General features: G+C 40.4%; 2 protein-coding genes across 2 annotated transcripts; one reads left to right on the top strand and one right to left on the bottom strand.

Moving 5' to 3' along the window:
• The first annotated feature begins 9,204 nt into the window (after positions 1 to 9,204).
• On the top strand, positions 9,205 to 12,314 carry LOC116124149 (protein EARLY-RESPONSIVE TO DEHYDRATION 7, chloroplastic-like). The gene is made up of 4 exons (XM_031409861.1): positions 9,205 to 10,179; positions 10,438 to 10,604; positions 11,417 to 11,501; positions 11,984 to 12,314. The coding sequence occupies exons 1-4, from the start codon at positions 9,329 to 9,331 to the stop codon at positions 12,171 to 12,173; spliced, it is 1,293 nt and encodes a 430-aa protein (XP_031265721.1). The 5' UTR covers positions 9,205 to 9,328; the 3' UTR covers positions 12,174 to 12,314.
• A 53-nt stretch (positions 12,315 to 12,367) lies between these two features.
• Positions 12,368 to 14,992, bottom strand: LOC116124148 (amino acid permease 3-like). Its single transcript, XM_031409860.1, has 8 exons — positions 14,829 to 14,992; positions 14,611 to 14,746; positions 14,131 to 14,364; positions 13,927 to 14,020; positions 13,611 to 13,825; positions 13,357 to 13,514; positions 13,060 to 13,287; positions 12,368 to 12,964 (listed from the first exon to the last, which is right to left on the bottom strand). Exons 1-8 carry the CDS (start codon positions 14,874 to 14,876, stop codon positions 12,539 to 12,541), a joined length of 1,539 nt encoding a protein of 512 aa, XP_031265720.1. The 5' UTR covers positions 14,877 to 14,992; the 3' UTR covers positions 12,368 to 12,538.
• Positions 14,993 to 19,752: the final 4,760 nt, after the last annotated feature.

Raw genomic sequence — 19,752 nt, forward strand, 5'->3', positions numbered from 1 at the left:
TTCACCATATTGCACATGTAAATGAGCAGAACCTGAGAGGGTAAACGTTCTATTTTGTGCCATATCAGTGAAAAGATATTACACTTTCTTTAAACGTTTTCATGAAACCGAATTTGGATTTAACGTGTTGCTACAATATACAATGATAAGAGCAAAAATACTAGAAAGAAAGCAGAAACTGCAGGCAGAATATAAAGAGAGATAATAGAGAAGATCACTAATAGGAAAATATGATTCACAAAATTGTTGACACACTATTGTATCTGATATCCCATTTTAGCAATATCAAGGACATATACAATACTGTAATATTAATGAAACGAGAGGCAAAATTAACAGTACATTGAGAGAGAGAGAGAGAAGGAAGAAGGACAAGAAAGTCTTAGAACAATTTTAAGTATTTGATGCTGATGTAGATGAGATAATCCAGAAGGAGTTGTCAATTGTAGACCCATGAAAGCAAGGTAACCCAAAACGTATAACCCACATNTCGTCACGATTCTACCATTCTAAGGACATATATCAATACATATTGCAATAATAATGATTTACGCGATATAGAATAAAATGCCTTTTATTATTGATTAATGAACATTATTACAAAGAGTCAATTCCACAATAATTGATTGGCTCTAGGGCATCTACTCTAACAGATCTTTTGAAGGGCCCCAACTCGTAGGGAACACACGAGGTGCCCAGGAAAGATATGCTCGCGTGGCTCATCACGACCCTATGTGATGAGCACGACGTAGCGACCACAAAAGGTCCGCATGGAGAAGGAAATTACCTTCTCCGAAAAAAGATACAGCCCATTTGCATCATCCCCACGACGACGCTCTTGTGATCATGGCCCTCATAGGGCGCCATAACATCCACAGAATGTTAGTGGATAATGGAAGTGTTGTGAACATCCTGTTCCAGACCGCCTTCAAAAGAATGAACTTGGATGAGGCCGACCTGAAGCCCACCTTGATCCCTCTGTATGGTTTTACTAGGGATCACCTAATCCCCAAAGGAACGATCTTGCTTTCAGTCACGCTGGGTAACTATGACAAAGTGACCAAGGCAACCGAATTCTTGGTAGTAGATTGCTTATCTGCTTTTAATGGTATCCTGGGGCGACCTCTGCTGAGAAACTTCAGGGCGGTCACTTCGATATACCATTTGAAGATGAAATTCCCCACCTTGACGGGGATAGGGGAAGTTAGCAGGTCTCAACGCGAAGCTCATGATTGTTACATAAAAGCAGTACAAATGACGTGCAAATGGAAAGTATCTCGCGTGGCATCCCCCGACAAGCTATGGCGATCAGCCGAATCGAGCCACAGCCTGGCCCAGCCAAGGACAATATGGATCCTCGACTTCAGAAAAGCCCTTCCAGTGGGCCAGTTGAGGATCTGTTCAAACTGTCGGTCGACCCGAACGAACTGAGCCGAGTGTTAAGAATTGGGAGCAATCTCAACTCCCAGCTTGCCTCCGAGCTGATCAGCTTCCTCAAGGAAAATATCAATGTGTTCGCCTGGTTGCACGCAGATATGGTCGGGATCAGTCCGGATATCATCTGCCATGCGTTGAACATCGACAGCGAAGCCAAGCCAGTTCACCAAAAAAGAAGAGCGATGAACCCGGAGCGATATGTCACCTTAAAGCTAGAGGTGGATAACCTCCTTCGAAACGGGTCCATCCGGGAAGCACTCTACCGGACCTAAGTTGTCAACCCGGTTCTAGTAAAGAAGCCTAATGGCAAATGGCGAACCTGTGTCGACTTCACCGACCTCAACAAAGCATACCCAAAAGATAGCTTTCCCCTGTCCAGAATAGACCAGCTCGTGGATGCCACCTCGGGGCACGAGCTGCTAAATTTTATGGACGCGTACTTGGGATATAATCAAATTCTGATGTACATGCCGGACAAAGTGCATACATCCTTTGTTACAGATCGAGGACTGTACTGCTACAGAGTTATGCCCTTCGGCCTCAAGAACGTTGACGCGACCTACCAGCGGTTGGTTAACCGGATGTTCTCCGAACAGATCGGTAAGTCAATGGAGGTCTATGTAGATGACATGCTGGTCAAATCTCATGTCACTTCAGATCACATAGCGCATCTCGCTAAGATGTTCGATATCCTCCGACTATGCAGAATGAAGCTAAACCCCCTCAAGTGCTCGTTCAGAGTATCCTTAGGGAAATTCCTGGGATACATGGTTAACCAACGGGGAATAGAGATCAACCCCAAGAAGATTCAAGCTCTCTTCGATATGGCAAGCCCGACCAGCAAAAAATAGGTCATGAGCCTTAATAGGCAAATAGCGGCGCTAAGTCGCTTCATATCAAGGTTGACAGACCACTGCTTGTCATTCTTCAATGTTCTAAAGGCTAATAAAAAGTTCGAGTGGACTCCCGAGTGTGAACAGGCGTTCCAAAGTATTAAAGAGCACCTTGGGAAGCCACCTCTCCTGTCCAAGCCTCTCCCGCAAGAGATCTTTCTCTTGTACCTGTCCGTCTCTCAGTTCACGGTCAATGCAGCCTTAGTCCGGGAAGAGGAGAAGGTCCAATGGCCAGTGTATTATGCGAGCAAGCATCTGTTGGATGCCGAGATGAGGTATCGAAAAATGGAACGATTAGCCTATGCCCTATTGATCGCTTCCAAAAAATTACGACCTTACTTTCACGCCCATACGATCCATGTAATGACTAATTACCCGCTCAGGTAGGTCCTCCAAAAGGTAAAGGCATTGGGTAAATTGCTTAAATGGGCCATGGAGTTAAGTCAGTTCGATCTCAAGTACAAACGAAGATCGACTATCAAAGGGCAGGTTGTTGCCGACTTCATATCAGAATTTTCATATCTTCCAAGTGAGTCGGAACAACAGCCCAGCGAAACCATTTAGGAAACTGCTCAGAATCTGTCGACCTGGAGCCTCTACGTCAATGGATCATCGAACAAAAAGAGGGTCGACGTAAGTCTTCTCCTTTTGAGTCTCGAAGGGGCTTGTGTTCACGGCATTCTTCGGTTCAGGTTTAAGGCAACCAATAATGAGGCCGAGTATGAAGCTCTGCTCGCTGGATTGCGGTTGGCTAGAGAAATGGGCGTAACCGCGATCAGTATCCACAACGATTCCATGCTGGTCATCAACCAGATTTTAAGAGAGTACCAAGCCAAGGAAGAAAATATGATCCATTTTTTGAAAGAAGCTAATGCCATACTTGAGCCATTCAAACACTTCGCGATCACTCAGATTCCCAGAGATAGCAACTCTGTGGCGGATGCCCTAGCAAGGATAGCCTCATCGTTGGACTCAGAAGCACCGGATAGCATTCCTGTTCGATTCATCGAGGCCCCTAGTATCACCCCGATCGAACAGGTCGTGAATGTAGCAGAATCTGATTCCTAGATGACTCCCATCTTCCAATACCTCAAGGATGGGACCTTGCCTGACGATAAGGTCAAGGCAAGGGTCCTGTGAACAAGATCTGCTCGTTACACCCTCATCGGAGACCAGCTGTATAAGCGAGGATTTAGCACCCCTCTCCTCTGATGTGTAACCAGCGAAGATGCAGATTACATCATGAGGGAAATACATGAAGGGATCTGTGGTAATCACACCACCACACGATCTCTTACGAACAAGGTTGTTCGTCAAGGGTACTATTGGCCCCGAATCCAAGAAAACACATATAACTTTGTCAATAGGTGTGACAAGTGTCAGTGGTTCGCAAACATAGCGCGAGCTTCATCCCACAAACTGATAACAATGACCAGCCCCTGGCCATTTTTCATATAAGGAATCGACCTCATTGGCCCCATGCCAGTCGGTAAGGGGGAGTCAAATATGCCGTGGTCGTAGTAGATTACTTCACCAAATGGGTAGAAGCCCAACCGCTAGTCGCGATCACGACCAAAAAGCTCAAGGACTTTGTTTTCAAGAATATTGTGTGCCGCTACGGGATTCCTCATACTCTCATCTCAAATAATGGGAAACAGTTCGATAACGAGGAATTCAAGCAGTTTTGCGATGAGCTGGGCATCCATAAAAAATTCACCTCAGTCGCAAGACAGCAAGCAAATGACCAAGTTAAAGCTATCAACAAAATCATCAAGCACACTCTAAAGGCCAAACTTGGTGCAGCCAAGGGGAATTAGGCCGACGACCTCCCTAAAGTCCTATGGGCGTACAGGACAACTCCGAGAACCTCTACCTTAGAAACCCCTTTTTCACTAGCATACGGTTGCGAAACGATGATCCCTGTAGAGGTAGGAACTGGTTCACTACGGAGGGACTTGTACAATGAAGCCGACAACAAAGCGCTTATGCGAGCAAGCCTGGACCTTGTTGAAGAACATCGCAGCAAGGCTTCGATAAGAATAGCAGCAAGGCTTCGATAAGAATAGCAGCCTATCAGCAAAGCACCAAAAGGTTCTTCGATTCTAAGGTCAAACGAAGAGCCTTCTAGGTCAACGACCTTATATTAAAGGAAGTTCTCCTTGGTACTAGAGAACCAAGTGCGAGAGTGTTGGGACCAAACTAGGAAGGCCCATACCGCATCGCCAAAGTGATAAGGCCAGGGACTTACCACCTAAAAAGGCTAAATGGTTCCATAGTACCGTGAGCTTGGAATATTGAACACCTTCGACCTTATTATCAGTAATTCCGAACTCATTTTCCCTTGTAAAGAATATTTTTTGATCTTTGTAAATGTAAATTAGTATTATTCTATTCACTTGTAATAGTCTTCACATGTTATTTTGTTCGTATAAACATGTTATCATGTTCGCAAAGAATTGTTCCAATATTATGAGCACTTAGAATGTAAACTCATGTATAATAAAGCAAACAGAAATTGTAAAAGCAAAATATATTTCATTAATGTAAAGAGTACAGCAGGCAAGACGGTACAACTATTAGCCCTAATCTAACTCCTGGAGGACCGACCTCATCATCCTAAGGCTGGTCAGCTGGGGGCTTCTCCGAGGCATGTCCCGAACCCTCTGTCTGATCGAATTTTTGAGCGGTCGCTGCTTCATCATCCTGTTGTGCCATGGACATGAGAGTTTCATGCCAGTCCTCCGGGAGGTCGGACATATCAATGCGCGAATTCTTCGGCCGCAAGGCATAAATAGACTCAATCGCCCACTCGACAGCCTTCTCCTCGACCTCCGCTGCCTGATTTTGCATCTCTTCGGTCAGGGAAGAAACTTTTTCCCTGACTTGCTTGGAGTTCGGCCTCGAGAGCTTGCCTTTGCTTCTCGGAGGCATCCCTCTCTTGTTCTGCTCGCGAGGCCCGCAGAGAGGTCATTTTGAGCTCCTGGTCCCTCTCCCCGGCCTCCTTGGAGAGTTTGGCTATGGTCCTTTGGAGTTCCTTTATTTCCTCCCCATGTTTCTCAAGCTCAGCTTTTTGGAATTCCACTGTGCGAAGAGTCGCGTCCCTTTCGCTTAGGTACCAGTTTGCTGACTCAGAGGATAGGTTTCTTTCTACCTCGGCAGCTTCTAGGCCTCGCTTGAGATGTGCATTCTCTTCCCTCAGGGTGACCTCCCCCTTTGCAGCTCCCAGCTGAACCTTCTCCAGGGACAGTTTCATGGAAAGCAGGGCTGCGAACAAGAAAAAATAGCGAGTTAGTTTATCAAAAGGAACTAAGGGATGTCCTCGTCGAGGATAGCTCGCTTACCTTGCTTAAGTACTGGAGCGATGTGGACATTAGATCCACGTCGCTGGAACCTACGAACTCCTCGAATGCCTCTGAGAGTCTGTAGTCCAGCAAAGTGTAGACTATCGGCTGCAGGTACTCCGGCAGGTTCCCCAGCGAGTCCAGCACTAAAGTTTCCTTCTTCGCACCTTCAGCAGAGATCACGTCGCCCGTCGGTTCCTTACCCTTCTTCCCGACGTCTGGTTGTGACCTCTCGGGTTGATCGCCCTCAGATTCGATCTCTGACTTTTCGACCATAATTTGCCTTCTCTTCTTCTTTGCTCGCTGAGCCGTTGTTTTTAGCCTCGGGTGAACGGTCGATGGCTAGGAAGCCTTCGCAGGTCAGATTGGTGCGTCCTTCAAAGGTTGATGCTGAGAAGTCCCAGCACGTCGCACCGGGAGGTCCGCTATGGCACCTTCAGCCGGGGGATCGGCAGGAGCAGTGTCGGTCGCCCTGGCAGTCCTTGCCTGCGGGAAGTTAAATTGCCTTCGTCGCATTTGCTCTGACACCCTCGGAGGCGTTTGCGTTTGCGTTGAAGAAATCGTTTACAAGACTTACTCAATGGGGGCTTTAAAAACGCGTTTGCGTTGAAGAAACCATATTTTCGTAGATTCGCGGTCGTCACGAGCTTCTTCGCGTCGCAACTGGCTTCGGGCAGGAAGCCGAAAGATACAATCCTATCCGGATCGAAGAGCAGCCCTAAGTCGGTCGTCTTGTTAATTGTCAGAAAAGAAACAAGTCGTTAGAAAGAAAACGCATTCCAAATTTAATGAGTTCTCCAAGGGAAAAGAGCCTACTCGGGTCTTGAAAGCGGCAATGGTCGTCGTAACAAAAGAAGAAAAACTTTGTTTAGTAGGTCCCCGCGTTGCTAGGGTAGCTATGTATCCCCTCGGCTATGGTAGGTCACTTGGACAAGTAATAAGAATCATTGTCCTTGCTCTTTTTCAAGAAATACGAGCAGCCGAGCTCCGCCGCGGTTAGCTTGCCCAGCCCGTTCTCACGACACGTGATATATATGGCAATAGCAATAACATACATGTTCGGAGCGAGCTGCATCGGCGCTATCCCAAAGTGATCCAAGATCGACCTGACAAAAAGGTGGAAGGGGATCAACCCCCCACCCTTGATGATCTCCTCGAAGATCGCGGCCATCCCACTTGATGGGTATCGCAATGAGTGGGCCACATCGCGAAAAACTTCCACGTCGATACCGTACTGTTTTATCACCCTCTCAAGCTCTTCCTCGGTAAGTACCAAGTAGACCTCAAGAGTGACACTCGGAACACCTTGCGAGGACGAACCAGTTCCTTCCTTGGATCTGGTCGTTGAGGGGTCCATTCTACTAGTTTGCAAAAGCGACAAGCAGGGGGGTCATTTAGCCATCGTACGCTACTCCGTACGATGACGTGGAAGGAAACAAACTCCCTAAAACCTAGAGAAAACCCTAACAGAATGATTCGAGCCACCATTCATGGCTTGAACCCCACATGAGCATCTCGTCTCCGATTAGCTACTGGAAGACTAACGCCATTTCCCATCAATAGGGAATAAGAAAATACAAACAGAGAACGATTCTTACCTCTCGGAATACAAAAATGGCTCCTTCTGCTTCAAATATCAGAAACACACTGGTTTGGAAGGCAAGGGTTCCAAGCTTGCGAAAGGCTCATGTTCTCTTTGAAAAAGATGAGCTTGGTGACATTGCCTGAGATGAGTCTGAGTTTTTATAGCAAAGGAATCGACGCTTGGTTTTCTCAAAATTGAAATGACATTTGGGCGGAAAAATTTCTCACCGTTGATTACGACCACGTGTCGCAAATCAGTGAGAAAGAGTGAACGTCACGATTAAAGAAAACCAAACCTTCATCCTTTTCCGTTGAAAAACTCAAGCGACGGCACTCTCTTCCTCAGCATTAATTGCGCCCCAATATGCATTCAATGCTCTGATAAGGGGTGTCGTTTCAGCATGCCATGCATTTAATGTCTGATAAAGGATATCGTGTCAGCATATCACGTATTTAATGCGCCTGGCTGGCACTTATTACGCACAGGACATGTCTGTCAGAGCAGAGGCTGTTTCATTAAATGCATCCATATTGAAAATGCAACAGGCAACACCTGACGAAGTCAGGTCGCTCATTCTTAACAAGCAATGACCATGCGTGGTCGTGTTCATAAAGGGCGCTACCCCGACCAATCTTCAGGCAGGTCGTAGTCACCAGAATTTCCCAAAAGCATATAGTCGTGGCATGAATTATAGTTTCCAAGGTTCAATCCTCAAACCTTAAAAACTAGGAGACTTCTGTTATGCCTAAAGAATGCAGGGCTGACGTAAGGTCTAGTCAGCGTGCAAAAAGTCAGAGTATGGATGCACCCGCAGCCGAGTCGCGTGGGGAAAGGAGCAACATGCTTTTGTCATAATAGTGGGTGTGTGCCAGACCAGCCAGAAGTTTTGGTGCTCCCATGTGTCCGATCCCTACTCCAAATCTCGTAAATCACTCTAGAAGGTGGGCAATGTGACATAAAGAGGGATTTGCACGGATAATCCCACCAACTCACAGATTCAGTAATGATAGCCTTAATCCATCCCACTATAAATTGAGAGCTCCTCTCTCATTTAGGGGATTAGCGATTCTCTCTCAAGAATATATAGCATTCTCTCTCTTGTACTATCATTTGTAAGTCAGTCCGCTAACGCGACCTGACCTCTATCATTAATACAAATATTAGTGGACGTAGGATTTGCTTCCTTAGCATCCGAACCACTTTAAAAGTTGTTCCCATTGCATTTATTCTCATTTTTCTTGCATTCAGGTGTGTCTTCTGGGCCAGCTCAGCATTGCATACGTGCGTTTAGTTGGTGTAAAAATCACGCATCAATAATCTTATATTATACGTACAACTTGATAATTTGGCAAAATGGTTATAAATATTTAGTAGTATAATTTGCTGCATATGAATTTAATCTTTTAGGGAGGGGCATAAACTGGTTTTGAGGGTGCATGCCCAAGAGCATCACTGGGTAAAACTATTTCATGGATTTATGGTGCAACCCATTTATTGCATACCATGAATCACAATAGACCATGAAACTACACTCTTGTCAGGAATTTCATCGAACAGGTCCTCTGCATCTTTAATCGTTCCAGATTTAAAATAAGTCCTCAAGACTTTTGAGGACTTATAAGGATGAACGCAAGAAACATAAGGTTTGCATAAAGGAGAAAATTTAAAGGGGTTTTCTTAATTTGGCTTATAAACATAGAAACTCAGCTGTTAGAGAGTGTATGGAATGGTTGATGGCGGGTGATGGAATAGGGGTGTTGAAATTTATTTGGAACTAGAGGGTTCTATTAGATATGAAGATAAATGATAGCGTTTCAAAAATTGCGAAATAGTAAATAAAAAAATCTTGTTCCAGTAAAGCGCGGTAAATACAGTTGCTTCATCAGATCAATCAAGTACCACGTCTGTTACGCGGCTACTTCTGCTCCCGCCACGTGATCATTGAACGAAACCGACACGTTCTTCAAGCTTCCATTTTCTTCAAGTATAAGATAACTACAACCTTAATAACCCGCTGGATTTTTGTTTTTAATTGTCTTGTGAGAAAGGAAGAACAAAATCGTTAGGTTCATATGTCTTCTTCAAAAGCTCCTTCAAATTCTCTCTACCCGGAAGTGATTCTTTCAAACCCGGAAGCTGCTTCTGCTTCTATCTCAACTCCTCCTTCGTCTTCTTTGTACCCGTCAGTTGACATGACAGAAGTAGCGGAGAAGCTCTTCCCGGATGACGACGCCGCTTCGCAAACTACGAACGTTCAACCGTCTGAGGATCTTCTTGTCAAGGTACCTGGGGCCATAGTTCATCTTATTGAAAGAGAAAACAGCGTTGAACTGGCTTCTGGCGAACTCAGCATAGTTAGTCTTTCACAAGGTGGTAATGTTGTAGCTGTTTTTGCACGTATAGGAGATGAAATTCAATGGCCTTTAGCTAAAGATGAGCCTGCAGTGAAGCTTGACGAGTCTCACTATTTCTTCACTCTTCGTGTACCGGATCAAGACCATTATGAGTTGTTGAATTACGGGTTAACAATTGCCACCAAAGGACAAGCTCATCTGTTGAAAGAGTTGGATAGAATTTTAGAGACTTACAGTTGTTTTTCGGTTCAGAAAGTGAGGAACATGGAGAGCTGGGAGGTGGTGGCAAGGGAGATGTCGCCAGAGGAGTTGAAGTTGGAGGATAAGAGGGATTTTATGGAGAAAAGCTCGTCGGCTTATTGGACTACTTTGGCTCCTAATGTTGAGGACTATAGTTGGACTTCTGCGAGGATGATTGCGGCAGGGTCAGGGCAATTAATTAGGGGTGTTTTGTGGTGTGGTGATTTGACTGTGGATAGGTTGAAGTGGGGGAATGAGTTCTTGAGGAAGAGGATGGGACCGGGTTCGAAATCTGAGATTAGTCCTGCTACAATCAAGAGGATTAAAAGGTTTGGGTTTTTTTTTTTTTTTATATATATGTTTTAGATCATGCTCGATGGTTCTGTTTTCTTCAGCCCTGTCTTTGAATAGTTGTTTATTTTTGGTTCAGTTGTTAAAATTTTAGTTCCCTTGAAAGGAATGTTTCCCATTTGTTGGTTCCAATATGTCTGTCTGCCTATTGCTTGATATCTGTTCTAGTAGGTCTGTCAGTGGAGTGTAGAATACAGGGGATTTTGGCCTTTAATATTTGTTATGGACCTATGCAGGGTTAAACAGTTGACAAAGATGTCCGAGAAAGTGGCCACTGGAATTCTTTCGGGGATTGTCAAAGTGTCGGGATTCTTCACAAGTTCAATTGTGAATTCTAAAGTCGGCAAGAAATTCTTTAGCCTTCTGCCTGGAGAACTTGTCCTCGCTACCTTGGATGGATTCAGTGAGTTGTTCTTCTCAAACTCAATGTTTTTATATATGCTTTGGCTTGCATATCCTTAGTCGTGAAGTATATGGTATTTCTATATTCATTAATTTAAGAGCTATTGTAGGGACTGTATGCCATGTTNAAGTGTCGGGATTCTTCACAAGTTCAATTGTGAATTCTAAAGTCGGCAAGAAATTCTTTAGCCTTCTGCCTGGAGAACTTGTCCTCGCTACCATGGATGGATTCAGTGAGTTGTTCTTCTCAAACTCAATGTTTTTATATATGCTTTGGCTTGCATATCCTTAGTCGTGAAGTATATGGTATTTCTATATTCATTAATTTAAGAGCTATTGTAGGGACTGTATGCCATGTTATGATCTGAAATAGTAGTAAAATGGTTATGGTATTATCTTGTGGCCACTCTATTATAAAAATTGATCCTAGACATAAAAAGAGCATAAACGGAAGAATTAATTAGCTTATTGTGCCGATCTTTGACCCGGTTAAATTGGAAGCATGGATTTTTTTGTGCAGTGCGTTTTAGCCTTTTGTTAGGTGTCAACCAGTTAGCCATGAATAAATGGTAGTTAGACGACCAATATTTGCATTTTCAAGTGAAGATGTATTCACCTGTACCTTCTTTAGCAGATTGTGATAATTGAATCTTCTCATTGTGTACCAGTTTAGAAACCATAATTCTCCAGTCTTCTTCTAGTAGTGTCTTCATTATTACCAAGTACAGTTTAAATAGTTGTTCTAATATAAGTGTAAATATCTTGCTTTGTACCTGCTGCTCATGTTATTGTTCATTCTGTGTTCATGTGTAGATAAGTTTTGTGATGCAGTTGAAGTTGCCGGAAAGAATGTCATGTCGACTACATCAGTTGTGACAACTGGGCTTGTTTCGGAGAGGTAAATCTCAAATCTCAATCTATCTACATAATTGATGCTCCATTACATCAGTACCACTGTGATCTAACCATATAATTGAATGCTTCATTACATCATCACCACTATGATTTTTGCTACTATCACTACAAGCGTGTTTGAACAATTAATCATTATATTGGAAGTAGGCATTAAACTCTTGGAAGTTTGTGGTGTCATGTTCTTCCTTCTTGGTTCTGTTGCTTTGAGGTGAAGTTTCTCTTATAACGGATGTTCCACTCGAGGGAATTGGCACATGAATAGAGTTTTATAATTGTATCCTCGCATTTATGCTGTGCCTCAGACGGAACCCAATTTCATGTCCTATAATGTCAAAGCAGAAAGGGTTGTAGATTTGAATGCCAAAAATTTGAACAAATTAATATGTTTTCTGGACCTAGTTTTCATCCTTTTTCGTGTATGCTATTTTTCATGGGCAAGTTTGATCATATTGTTTCTCATTTCAGGTATGGGGAGCAAGCAGCAAAGGCAACCAATGAAGGGCTAGATGCAGCAGGACATGCAATTGGCGCTGCTTGGGCTGTTTTCAAGATAAGAAAGGCGTTCAATCCGGCTAGCGCATTCAAACCCACAACCCTTGCAAAAGCTGCTGCAAAATCAAAATATGCCGAATTGAAGGATGAACAACAGAAGTAATAGCAGCTAATAGATTTTTATGTTGGGTTGCCCTTTGTTTGCTTCTGTATGAAAGCAGGAAGGTTTAAAGATACTTCTCTCTGTCAATTTGCATTTTCCTGAGTGAATCTTAATGACAACATGATGTTGAAAGTAGTGAAATTAACTGTTAGTCTGTTACTGGTACTAGAAACAACCATAAAATACTTCTTTAATTGAGAACAAAATTTGGATATCGGGACTTCTTTAATTGAGAATGATACATTCTTATTCCCTCCGTTTGACCACTAAATACTTCTTATTAATATTTCATAAACACAGAATAGTCGTTTAAATTACGCCTCTACTGTATATGAAATCATGGATCACTCTTTAGTCTTGAGGCCTCAGTAGGTTGTTTTGAAGGGCTTGTAAGTCTTGAGATCAAGAACAACTCCAGCTACAGAGCCAATTGCAGCAGCTATAGTGATGAAGAAACAAGTGACGCTAAGAATCTGAAGGCCAAGCCACCTGGCTGTTCCTCGCCCAATCTTCTTCTGTGCTATGTACATTTCAATTGGAAAATACACAGTTAAAGGCCAGAACCCCATTGCCCCCAGGAGCCCAACAACATCATTGAAGAAGGGCATGAGCATGGCGATTACGGTTGTCAATAGAACAAAGATGGTCCTCCATACTAGGCGGAACAAGTTTAACTGGTAAACGCCATAGAAAGGAATAGGTATGTCATATTCCGCTGTTACAAAATCACTCTTAGACCACTTCTGTGCACTCCATTTTTCCACAAAAGCAAACAAGGGCTGGCAAAACACCTGCATATTTGCATTGAATTAATATAACCCTATGAAGTTATACAAAAAATGTTCAAAAAAAAATCATGATTTCAGAAGAGAGAAGAACTGTATACCTGATATGCACCAACAAGGTGAACAAAGATGGCTACATTCGCAATGTCTATGAGCCAGTAGGGATTGTAGAAGCCAAAGCCAGTCAAGAGATTTCCAGGAGCCAGATCTCCAAAGGAAGCATAACCCATGCATCCACAGAGCAAGTAGAACACAGTTGTTACTGTGATGCTGAGTAAAGTTGCTTTCTTCATGGTCTTGTGCTCTGCGGGAGGAGATTTTACTGTATCCTGCAAAATAGAAATAGTGTTTATAAATGTACCATCATCATTATACAAGACCAATTTTGCTAAATGTACCTGGATTTCAATGAGAATGACGGAAAAAGAGTATGCAAAGGCAATTGCTCCAAGAGCTTGCAAACTCCTCCATAGCTTCTGCATTGAAGTAACTGTTCCAGCACTTGTTTCTGTCCCTATGCTTATACCTGCCAAGCTTCCTTTGAAAGTCCCATTCTCTGGGAAAAAATAAGTTTAGGGATATCTATGCAGAAGCTAAAAAATGAATGGATATTGTTCATTCACATTCTCACTTTAGTTATCTTATATTATACCTGCAACTTTTCCAATTCCAAGTCCAAGACCAGCAGTAGAGTATGTGAATGACATAACAGCTGCAACTATAGACAGCCACCATACTTGATCAAAGTCCGGGATTTGAGAAAATATCACCTCTATAATCCCAAATGTTATCATATACCCATTACTTGACATGTGGCACGGATTCTTCCCCCGGCTCTTGTGAAAACAGTTTGATCTTTTTATTGCCCTGTAACATTATAATTGAGTATATGTGAACCTCGATGGCACGAAGAAAAATTTATTCTCCCTAAATACGGTAAAGTAAAAAAATTTAGTGAGAGAACTCACATCATACTGACAGATGCTGCAATTGTATACCCAATTGCAACACCAAACAAATTTAAGTATTGGATGAGCCCACAAAGCATAACCTTCTTCCCTCCTGCAATCATGGATGCATGTTACCATAATCATCATATGTCAAAAGTACAAAGGTTAAATTAAAAGCCTTACTTCAAATAGATAGAAACATGAATCAGTTATATCTCTTACCTAAGTTGGCCTTGACAGCATCCATATAGGTGTAATTTCTCTGTCCGGTGACTGGATCACCAGCCCTGTAGCACTGAGAAAGAAGACCAGCAGTGTAAAGATTGACAAAGGCAAAGAGGATCAGGACAGCCGGTCCTGCAACCCAACCAAGCTGTCCAATGGCCCATGCTAATGACAACACTCCTGACCCTATCACAGCTGTGATAATATGCGCTGATGCAGTCCAAAAAGTTCCTGCATCGCAATTGAAATAAGTTTATTTTATGAGGAAAAAATGACTAGGTCGCTTTCTCCAAGTAAATGATTAGCTCTGTACCATTTTATAGTGAAAAAAATGAGCTTAGTACATAGGAAAGCATTATTTTAAAAAAAAAAAAATTATAGTTTGAAACTTATATATACGTGAAACAAGCCATGCTAAAAGCTCTTCTTGTTCAAAAAGAAATATATATATTCAGCTGAAGTATGTGTATAGTTTACCTGTTCTCTTCAAGCGGCCATCGTCGTCAAAACACTTGGAATAGTTGGCTTGAGGATTTATGGCTTCAGCCTCGTTAAGAGCTTTAGGTTGAACCTCTACTTGCAAGTAGTGCCTGATATCATGTCTTTCTTCAACCTATATAGAACGAACATAAATATATTTAAGAAGCATTTTAGCAGAGAACTTAAAAGAGCTTATGTTGATCTATTAATCTTACAGCGCCATGATGAATTCTGCTGGGAAGAGTTCGACTTCTTGGCAACATGGCTATAGCTATGAAATGTTGATGAAAATGTTAATTATTTGAGTAGAACTGTTAATAAGAGAGACAAATAAAAAAGCTAATGAGAGATAATGGAGTGGGCGATGGATAACTTAAAATTATTACAAGTAGAGCTTTTTATAGGGCAAGGGAAGATAATTAATCACTTGACGCTAGTGCATAGTGCAAACGTGTTACTAAACAAGAGCATGAAACACGAAGTCTGGCCATAGTGTTCAAAATATCAGTACCCTTCAATTTTGAATCAAAAAGTGGCAAAACTCAATGCCCACTTAAAAATTATTACCATATTCTTCTGCCTCGAAATCTATCAGTTTTTTGTGGCTGACATTATTGTCTTTTTGTGGACAAGTTGATCAGTTGAAGATAAACAGATCAATATAAATACACTCTTCCAATAATTTGAGGCACGTCATCATAACTATGCAGAATAAGACCATAATCTGCATATCTACAGTACAACTAATCTAATATCTATAAAAATCTCTATAAGTTAAGATGAAATATTATATAAATATATGCAGGGATATTTATCATATCATCACTCATCAGTTCACAATTTTACATTACTTCTATTTACTTTTGCTAGGCATCATAACCAGTTTTGTAGGAAAAGTTTGCATAATAACATTTATCTCATATTATATACTAAACTTTGAGTACTTGAATTTTCAGTATGATGGGAGAAAGAAAAGAAGTTAAGGGCAACACGTACGGGGATCAGGAATTTTAGAAGGAACAAAGCACCATTTTGGTCACTTCAAATCTCCATTAGGTGAGAGCAGATAATATGACACGGACAGTTTCTAATGTGAAATAAAAACTGGATTGAAGATTGAAGCTACTGATCAAAGTGCGGTTCCTTGTCATAAGAACTAATGCCTCCGTACGTGTAAAGGCTAAGACATAAACTTCTAAAAGAACCAGTGTTTAACTGTATAATTATCAAGGGCACACCTTAAATTAACTTTTAAATTTATATTTTATCTATCTGTGAAGATATTTTTCTTATCTCTGCCTACCAAGTCTCTGTCTGTCTCTCAATGCACATATAATTGCTTTCTGACATAGCTCTCACCTTGTACAGCTGAGAATGTTCCCGTTTTCAAGTCATCAATGCACACATCAATGGATTGGAAAAGGAGGTCTTAAAACTAGCTAGATACAATAGCAGCGTGAAATGTGAAGTACTTTTTATGTGTAAAGTACTTCGATAAAGGATTATAGTGAATTAGAAAAGTAAAATGGGATTAAAACGTTCAAAGATGTTTATGTTTGAAATGCCATACATCTTCAAGTTCTCTAGTGAATTATAGCGGGTCGATAACTTGAAAATTCCCCACATTCCGGGTTCATCAAGTGTCATTCTGGACTATGGTAAGTTTAAACTTCCATTTTTCGTATAAACATTGAGATAATCAATACAATTATGAGGTTTAAGCACTGCATCGAATATATAACATACTGCAAAACAACAAGAAGAAACCATACAAATCGAACAAAGTCTAATAAAAGTAGGTTTTAAAAACTGTTTACAGAGCGACGAGTTTTTGTGTGTTTCCGATAGTGGAACGTATGGTTAAGGTTCATTTTCGTGTCATTTGATGATTAAAGGTAGGTGGTAGGAAGTGGCATCATGTCAACTGTCCACTACGGGACATGACATGCATTACAATAATTGCAATCAATTCAGTTGCTTTTAGTTTCTCAAGTAATTCTTTTTTACTTTTCCTTTTTTCTTTTGATGATCAGGACATGAGCATTGGGATAGCTCAAATGAAATTTTGGAGTGTGGAGACAACGACTGAGACCCCTCAAAGCGAGCATTTTAGAGGTTTAATTATCAGCCATTCTCATGGAGAGCTTTACTCGTATCAACTTATAATGCATGATGTAGCTTGTTGATTGATGAGTCTCTTACCACAATCAACAGAATTCAAGAGGTACCATTCCCCGTTTAATTACACCAACCCACTTCCCAATTCATTTCTCTTAAAGTTCAAAGTAAGCGCTGCTTTTCTTCTACTCTGTTAAGATGAGATCAGTTGATGACGATCGTGATCTTACTGGACTTCAATATTAGTTGACTCAGGGTCAACAAATTAGGGATCAATGCATGGACCATGGTAAAATCCATGTGAAGTTTGTTTGCCTTGAAATAATAAGTCAAGTTGACCATGTTTGTTGTTAAATTAGCACTTACTTGGGTCAACCTGCCGACCAATTACCTGAGATTAAAAGATTTAAGAACTCATGTTTAAAGAATTTTTCCGAGTTGTAAATGTTGAGGTTTTATATTTCTATGGTGCATATAGCTCAATATTGTCCGCTTTGGGTATTGGTACTCGCACGGTTTTGTTTTGAAAAAATGCATGTGAGTGATGAAGGGTCTGTTTGGTTTATTATTCTGATATTTTTTATAATAATATTTTGAAAAAGTTAAATTGGATGAATATTACGATGTAGGATTTGAAAATTAACAAAAATATATTTTATGTTTATTTACTAAACACCCCTATAATAAAATATTAAAAGTTAACAAAAACACCCATAATCCACCCATTAAATACGGACAGCCGGCCACCACCGCCAGAGGGTGGCCAGAATGCCGTATTGACACATAACCGGTTGGATCTTGTTGGTCGTGCCCCAATATGGCATTTTCTGGCCAGATTCATGGTAGATCTGGCCGGAAAATGCCAGATCTACGGCTGCCGTAGATCTGGCCATTGACGACCAGATCTGGCCACATTTAGTCATCAACGACAGCCAAAGATACGGTCGTCGTTGACCAAAGATACGGTCGTCGTTGATGGTCAACGACGACCATATCTTGGCCGTCGTTGACGGCTAGCTACAACCAAAGATCTGGTCGTTGACGATCATATCTTTGGTTATAGATCTGGCCATTGACGGCTAGATCTGGCAATTGACGACCAGATCTGGTCGCATTTAGTCATCAACGACAGCCAAAGATACGGTCGTCGTTGATGGTCAACGACGACCATATTTTGGTCATCGTTGACGACTAGCTACAATCAAAGATCTAATCGTTGACGACTAGATCTTTGGTCATAAATCTGACCTTTTCCAACTAGATTCACCATGAATCTGGCCAGAAAATACTAAATCAGTGCACTACCTGCTAGATTTAGCCGGTAGTGCGCCATTATACTAGCTTCCGACAATGGTGGCTGCAATCTGGTAAATGTGGGTTGCTGAGGTGTTTTTGCAATTTCTAAAAAAAAAAAATTGGGGTGTTTAGTTAAATTGACAAATTTAGGGGGGTTTAAAAGAAATTGAATAATATAAAATAATATTTTGAGAATAAGCCAATTTCACTGTTTAACTTTATTGGGAAAACTTATAATGCTATTTGGAAGAGTGAATTAAACGAAGCCGAAATTGTTGTAATGTTATATAAGTAATCAAGACCATCGTCTTCTAACTAACTGATGTACGATTTTCGCACCAACAGGTCTGAAGTTTAAATCTCTTCATAAATACTTATATCATCAAAGTTATTGTTTACTGTTTTTCAAAAATTGTAGAGTTTGACATGAAATTCAATTTCAAACTCAGGTTTACAAAATAAATCTCGGAAATTTTCGAATTATAAAGGAAAAAAATTGTAGTGGATCTTAAGGTATCATAAAAGTGGTGATCAAGGATCAAATTAGCACCGACCTTTAATAGGAGGGGGGAGGGGGGGTGTCTAAGTGGCTGACCCGAGTCAATGGACCAAGGTGCACCACGACTCATTTAGGGGTGAGCGGTTTCAGATACCCTGCATTTTGTGCTAAGTAGCTGACCCGAGTCAATGCATAAATGTGCACCACGACTTGTCTAGGGGTGAGCGGTTTCGGGTACCTTGCATTTTTTGGGAGAACCAGAATCGCACAATGCAGGTTCTCAAAAAAAGGAACCGGAACCGAAACTGCAGAATGCATGTTCTTAAATTCAAGAAACCGGAACCTAAAATGCAGGCTCCGGTTCCTTTCCTGGGTACCCTATAAAAAATCAATTACCCCCCTATTAGTTTAAAAATAACAAAAATACCTTAAAAGTTTCAAATACACCCCTAACAAATTTTGATTACTCATTCATTTGTGTCCAATGTGACTTATAAATCCTTTAATCTCTAGGCAACACTTGAATTCAATCAATTCATCACAATTCACATAAAATTCCTCAATCAAAACCAAAACACAAATAATTAATTAAATAATCATACTATAAATCTATAATATAATATTATAATTAATCAAATTTCTAATTATTTAATTAAGTATTGTACTAATGTTTATAATAGAATATTATAATTAATTAAGTAATCATACTATAAATCTATAATTTAATGTTATAATTAATTAAATTTTTAATTATTCAATTAAATAATATACTAATGTGGTAAATTACTAATGTTTATAATGTAATGTTATAAATTTATAATTAATTAAATAATCATTTAACTATGTAATGTTATAATTAATTAAGTAATTATAATGTAATGTAATGTTATAATTAATTAAGTAATTATTTAATTATAATGTAATGTTTTAATTAATTAACTTTCTAATTATTTAATTAAATATTGTACTAATGTTTATAATAAAATGTTATAATTAATTAAGTAATCATATTATAAATTTATAATTTAATGTTATAATTAATTAAATTTCTAATCATTTAATTAAGTATTGTGCTAATGTAGGAAATTATTAATATTTATAATATAATGTCATAATTAATTAAAAAATCATTTAATTATGTAATGTTATAATTAATTACATGATCAAACTATAATGTAATGTTATAATGAATTAAGTAATCATACTATAAATCGTTAATATAATAT

Source organism: Pistacia vera, unplaced genomic scaffold (genome assembly GCF_008641045.1).
Source record: "Pistacia vera cultivar Batoury unplaced genomic scaffold, PisVer_v2 Contig150, whole genome shotgun sequence".
NCBI lineage: Eukaryota > Viridiplantae > Streptophyta > Magnoliopsida > Sapindales > Anacardiaceae > Pistacia > Pistacia vera.